Source organism: Wolffia australiana, chromosome 18 (genome assembly GCF_029677425.1).
Source record: "Wolffia australiana isolate 7733 chromosome 18, ASM2967742v1".
In the NCBI taxonomy this organism is placed as follows: domain Eukaryota; kingdom Viridiplantae; phylum Streptophyta; class Magnoliopsida; order Alismatales; family Araceae; genus Wolffia; species Wolffia australiana.
In genome coordinates this window covers 5,157,343-5,164,497 of record NC_135852.1, presented here as the reverse complement: position 1 = coordinate 5,164,497, position 7,155 = coordinate 5,157,343, and the positions used below count along the sequence as shown (strand labels likewise).

The following is a 7,155-nucleotide window of genomic DNA, read 5'->3' as shown; positions in this document are numbered from 1 at the left end:
ATTCAAGAATATCCTCTGGAGGATATTCTTCACATCTGATTTTGCCAGGTAGAAGAAAAGCTTGAAAACTACTCACAAGATTTCAGGCTTTTCCGTCTAATGAAAACACTACACAAAAAACCAGAGAAAATGAACACCAAACACAGTTCGTACTCGCATAACAGGAGCTTCCCCCATCATCGAAAAATCTGCGGATAATTCATGTGTAACTTGCAGCCACATTTCACAGAAATACTAAAATGACAGCTGACTACTGACATGGATTTTTTTTATCATGCGAGATAATACTTCTATTGGCTCTTGCTTTATGATGAAGAACAACCAGCAAGTTTTACAAGCTGGACTTTATACAGAGCTGGTTCTGATCAACAGCTTCGCGGAAGTTATGACATTGCTCAAGGATGAATGAACCGAGGAACTTCTATGCTCCAGAGATGTAAGTATATCGCGTTTGTGCCCCGATGAGAAGTTCAACAATTTTTGCTGAAATCCAAAAAAAAGATCGACTTTTGAGAATTTTCCTCTCCTTTTTATGTTTTTGTTTGTTTGGTGGTGGAAGAGAATGAAGTTTTTTTTAAAGAAAGATAGGGGAGATCACACGAAATCGGTGAACCTCCGGAAGAGAAGGAACATACCTGTAAGAAATCCAACCAAGGGAACTTGGTGCATATACTTCTCTCCACTCTCTAAACGACGTCTGTAGGGAAACAAAGCGAGGTTATTAACTAAATAATTGATCATTTGGGAGTTAAATAAATGAACCAGAATATGCTACAACCTGACGTAGTTACTGAAAAACGGGTCTCGCATGATATACAGTGCCCATAAAATTTTCCTTCTCTTCAACTGTCGACAGGAGTGAATATCAAGAGCTAGTTAAGATTTAAAATTATGGTAAACGTTAATACAAAAACAATAAATGAGACCTCATTTTCCTCTGGGACAGAGAGTGGAAAGGGCCGGCGTTCCTGGTCAGCGACAGCGGGTCTTGTGATATATGAAAGAATACCAACCCCAGTGAGGTCAACGGCCAAGGAGACTAACCAAGGTGTCCATGATTTAATCCCATATTTCCTAATGTACAGTACATAAACGAGCGGCCTAATGACACAGAGAACTTCCCCCATCACAAGTAACCCACCGGAGATCCCCTTCTCTGACCAAAGCTGGGAAAGACTCGTGGACGATGCTGTATCAGAAGCAGAAATGGTAAATCAACTTAGGTCAAAATATTGACCAAGGTATGAATAATTTTTTGCCATCCTCGATGACGATTATGAGAGGATCATGATGAGTCATCATCTTCCTCGTCACTCATCTGTGCCGGGATGACAATGGTAGTGACAAAGTCATCATTGTAACTTGTCTGCGACTAGGATGATGATATGGAATCTTTATTTCCATTTTAGGGCCAACGATGATGAGGGGTAAGGATGATAGCAATGGAGGGACTAATCCCCTACTCTGCATGTGCTGCCAGCTTCTCCTCCTTGTTCAGGATCATGAGATGACTTTGAATAATAATAATCATCCTCGTCATTGTTCCGAGCTAAGATGACAGTGACTATGACGATGACGATGGGATCATCTTCTCTCTCTTATCTGCGGACGATGACGATGGTGAGGACAAAAACAATGCAGGGACGAAACCCTTCCACTCCCAGTTGCAGCAAGAGACAACAATAAAAGTGAATAATGTTCTTTGAGAAACAAAGTCAAATGTATGACGCGTTACAGAGCAAGGTAACCAAAGGTTAGGTAGATTCTTTAGAAAGATTCTCTGGATAAACTAATAGAGCTAAGGATGAAACTCAAACTCCAAGAGGTAAAGACATACTTTCAACTGAAAAATGTCAAAAGATGATTTTAAAAAGGTTATCCAGCAGTTGCAAGGAACGGGAGCAGAAGTGTGAATTTATGAGCAGAAGCAACTTTAGGAGCGGCTACAATAGATATGACGATCATTTCATCACCGTCATCATAGTCATGTCAGCTCAGACAAATGAAGACAGTGATGACAATAACAATGGAGGGATGAATCTCTTCTTCTACAAGATGACCAGATGATGATGACAAATTGCTGACATTCATCAGAGCAAGGATGACATCGATGACGACGACATCATCAATTTCACATGAGCTTGCGACAATGATAATGAAGGTAATGATTTCTGGATGACAATGACAACTTCGTCCAGGAACAGCAAACATAAGGTGTGAATAAATGAAGCTCTCTACCATACCATGGGAAGAACTAGCGGCCCTTGAAACCCACAAACGTTCAGAGCTCATCTTAGCATTCTGCGCAAACATGTCCAGAGCTGAAAGGGCTCTCCCTTCTAAGTTTCTCTGATCATGACCGCCAGAAATTTTCGAAGTCTTTTGTATATTTGGCGTCTCCCCACCTTGCAAGAGGATTTTATAGCCACTGTTTTTGAATTGTGCCAATCTCACAAGCACCCTGCAAGTTTAGGAGGAACAAAATTTTGAAACCAGAGATAATTTCTAAAGAAGTTAGGTCATAATCTTTACTTCGTAGCTTCTGTCACAGCTATGAAATTCCACTTCCCATCTTCTCCAAGGAAATGTTGGGCGGCCACCTCCACTACAGTCTCTAAATCTTTGAGCATCGATATGCATAATGGCCATGGAGAAGAAGATTGATCAGTGCCTCTTGATCGCCCTTGCGTTGGAGTTGAGTCGATTATGTGCTGATTCACTGTACTAAATACGCCCAAAAAGGCATAAACTGTGGAGAAGAGGAGTGAATTTTCAGATATTAGCTAGAAATTTGGAGACCCGAGAATAAATTTGGAGAAATAGTTTCACAGACGACACAATTTTCATGGTACTACACGAAAATAAATTAAACAAATTCAAGGGTTACCGAAATTTCACAGAACCTGCTTCCGGGCCAATCTCCGAGTTGGAAAACCTCTCCGGTAGAAGCCAAGTGAGACCCTGCGCAACAAAGTTCATTTTCCATTAAGAACAGCAAGAAAGGATTTTACAGAGGATATACATACTTCGCAATAACGGAAAATCAATATAAAGAGAACCAACTCGAGAAAAATTGATAAATGGGGAGATTTTTGGACGCTTACGTTGGCCATTGATTCCAGGGATTGCACGAATTCCCTGTTCTGTCTGACCCATTTCCGGTAGGTCTCCATACGCCGTTTCCCGGATTACTTCTCTCTCTGTAAAATCCGATTAGCGACGATGCAGATGCATAAGGTAGAAATTTCGCATTCCTAAGCCTAAATCGAATCCGGAGATAACATTGCAGAACTGAAATTCGTTCGGACCAGACTAAGCTTTCTACTGGGGACGAGATTTTTTATCATAGTTTTTTCTTACTATTAAAGAAAAATGATAATGCAAATGATGAGAATTTTTCCACCTTCCCCTCGAAGAATTGATGAGGATCTAGAAAATTGGACTCAAATAGTTGACTTGTGTGTTTCTCTGTTTTATTTATGAGTTTTCTGAGATTTTATACCAATACCTTTACATTTATTTGGTTTTTATCTTATGCTTGGTTTCATAAAAGGGTCATGAAATCCTATTTTAAGGTTTTAAGAACTCCCGTAGAATATCATTTAAATTTTCCTTGAATTCTATTTTATGCTTGGTTTTATATGAGTGATGAAATCCTATTTTCAGTTTTTAAGAACTCCAGTATAATATCAGTTAAATTTTCCTTGGATTCTATTTTATGCTTGTTTTATATAAGGGCAATGAAATCCTATTTTCAAATTTTCAGTACTCCAGTATAATATCATTTAAATTTTCCTGATTTGTCTATGAATTGGCATTTTCAATGTGGTGTTGTGCAAGTGAATTGTACAAAATGGGACCCTGGAGATCCACACTGTTTAAGGTGTAATTTACATTATCACTTAGCAGTGCAGTCATTTGAAGGTGTTTTTTTCATTACTTCCACTTAAATTTCTGGGAAATATAGATTGGGCCAGATAATTTCTCCTAAAATTGATAAAGTTTGATTCACTTAATTGATTCGTTTACTTGGTTCAAAGTTCATGAAATTCTCACTTTATTGAAGCAATAAAAATCTTCTGTGTGAAAAGAGGAGACTGACGATATTTTAAATTTATATAATATTTAGAGAGCACGAGAGATTTGCATTATTTCAATATTTTTCTATATTTTCCTTATTTCTGGTGAAATATACAAAGGTTAAACGAATAATTGATTACAGCAGAAGATGAGTTCATCTATAATTTGATGAATTGATTATTCTAGATATGTGTTTATAAATGTGGATGATGGATCAATCATTAGGGATGATGGATCAATCATTAGGGATGATGGATCTATCTTTAAAGGCAACAAAATGGTTCACATAGATGATGAAGCAATAATTGTTAATGATGTAATGCTTATTGGGAATTTATGTATTGTTAACTTTGCCATCATATTTCCACTAGACATAGATTTTGACATTGATTTTATGGATCATCTCATGGAACAAGATTGGACTCCGCCAGTAAGGGGCTTGAACGGGTAAGTGTGAAATGTACCTAAGACTGGATGACACTCCAAAATATAATATTAAGATTTCTCGTTTTGCATTTTCTTCCAATTTTTTTTTCTGAGATGGTCCACAAGGTTGTACATACATTTTAATACTTTTAAACATGAGTGTCCTTAAAAAGAAACTAACATAGAAAACTAAATGTATGTTAATATTTATAAATAATAATCATTTCAGTCCAGAAATAAATTTTTCTTTGACATTATCACAGTGTTGGCATCTTTCAAAAAAATAATAATCACAGAGCCGATGACTGGTCCAATCGTGACATCGACCAGCCGAGCAAGAAAGTTATTTTATTTAGAAGTGATTAGATTAAGGAATCGAGAGAACTTGAAGATACTTGAATGCACAAAGGGGCATGCTGGAGCATGATGATGGTGGAGGGAACAGATTACATGACAGAATTAACCCAAGAAAATCGTATGAGAAAATGTCACAGTGCATACCTCATCCATGTCAATGATGAGTGAAAACAACTTCATGAGACAATGCTTAACACATTAATGGTGTTGGATGTGCCAATACCATCTTCTAAAGTTTAAAAGTGATGGCTTTATGGTGAGATGACATTCTATGCAGTTGATGTTGTATGCAGCCACGTAATGTGTCATTATCATGAACCTTCGAGGACGAGAGTGCTATGTAGATAGATGATCAACATGTCAAGTTGCTTGAGATGATGGTGGCTGCATGCTTCCTTGGTCAGTTACTACCGAGAAGTAAATATAATGTGATTTCACTAACTGATTGCATGGCTGGTGAGCACATTGGCCTATCTGCTAGTTCCTCTCACGAAGCCAATGATAATAGCATACACTCCCTCGCAGCATATTGCACATTGCATGTTCCTGTTGTCTTTCATGACCATGATAGAAAATCCAAAGATGATTCACACAACACAATAAATACAAGACAAATCATACCCAAAAAAATAAAAGGAGGGACATACTTATCATACCGCCTTGGATATAATCAAATCCAATCATGTTTAGTTCGATGAATGAGTCATCACAAGCCATGCATATGTCCAACCTCTATCACACCATGGTGTCCTCATCGTATATGATATCCTCAAACTCTATTCAATGAATGCGATAACTCACTAGTTATAACAGTAATGTCATTACTTTACATGTTTACTTGCATTAAAAATTATATGTGGGTGTTACCATTCGTGAAATTAATCATTTTTTGAAATGATATTGTATTTAATATCATTTTTATATTTTATAGAATATTTAACAACATGCTTTTAAATTAAATATTTTTTAAGTCAAAATATGTTTTTAAGAATCTGTTTAAAGACTTTTTAAAAAATATAAATGTGTTTTGTTGTGATTCAACACAGTTGCACCTGCCAGATATTACGTGGCCATCAATCCAATCAGACTTCCATGTCATGTTTTATGCCAATCAAAATGAACATTTGTTCATTATTATTCCCGTCTGATGTTTATAAGGACGTCGATGAATTCATGCAATGGCTCATTGAATTATGATGAAATCATCTTGATGTTGGACATATTAACATCTCGAATCTGTCTCGCTCGAGGAACTATGAAATTATGAATTTGTTTTGTGCCCAAGTGATTTTATCATCATATTTGAATGGTTTTTGAATTTTTGTAATTCTTCTTCCACTACATGAATCATTGTGGTTTGATATCAACCAAAGCCTTAAAATATAACACTCCTTTGAATCTTCTAGATCACTAAGTTGATCTTGGAAATCCACGTGCTACAAACTCAACCTATTGGTTGGCCTAACTCGATCATTGATTAGTTATCTATATAATTATGAGTTAATTAAGAAAGTTAACAGTTACAGTTTATTGGACCATTAAAGTTATTAGCTAAACTGATACATGGGCCTAGAGGGTCTCACATAGATGCTCTTTTAGACCATAGATGATTTACTGAAAGTTAAGGCTTTCTAAAAATACATAAAAAAATAAATAGGAGAAAACAATAAATAAAATTCTGTAGGTGCACATCATTCATCTCCGTTTTCTCCTTGAGTGTCCTCCCCTCCTGATGCAATCAGAAAAATGCAACGGTGATGATGGATCAATAGAATGTATCATAAGCATGAAGGAGGAAATTTGATGTGGGGAGGATTTTGTTAAGTAAATCAACAAACTCAACAAACTTTTAGGCTTCACTCTTGAAAAGCTCAACAAACTTGCACGAGGTATTGAATAATAATGAATCTGATTTGTTCAAATGTGATTTGAAAGGTCTGCTATAATTCCATTTTGTCTTTCTTTGCATGAATAATTGCATATTCATAAATCAACATTTATTATTATAGAAGTCTGTTACAATTTTGTTTTATATTTTTTTAAGTGAACCACATTTGGATCATATCAATAGTGCCCTCAAAACCCAAAAAATTGGCGATATCTTATTGACAAAGCTTAGTCTTAATTATAACTAAGAGTATCATAAAAAAATGAAAGTCAAATATATGTGCCATGTGTGGTCTCTTACAATGCACCTCCCTTTGGCCAGGCCTTCATTCCCTTTTGGATGCACCGTCCACATTCACCTTGAGGAATCCAAATGGTGGCGGGTGCCAACTCACAAGTCGCGTG

General features: G+C 36.5%; 1 protein-coding gene across 1 annotated transcript; it reads right to left on the bottom strand.

Moving 5' to 3' along the window:
- Positions 1-132: 132 nt before the first annotated feature.
- On the bottom strand, positions 133-3,352 carry SSE1 (shrunken seed protein (SSE1)). The gene is made up of 8 exons (XM_078590160.1): positions 3,105-3,352; positions 2,904-2,961; positions 2,533-2,749; positions 2,244-2,461; positions 927-1,189; positions 779-846; positions 636-697; positions 133-483 (listed from the first exon to the last, which is right to left on the bottom strand). The coding sequence occupies exons 1-8, from the start codon at positions 3,171-3,173 to the stop codon at positions 422-424; spliced, it is 1,017 nt and encodes a 338-aa protein (XP_078446286.1). The 5' UTR covers positions 3,174-3,352; the 3' UTR covers positions 133-421.
- Between the last annotated feature and the right edge of the window lie 3,803 nt (positions 3,353-7,155).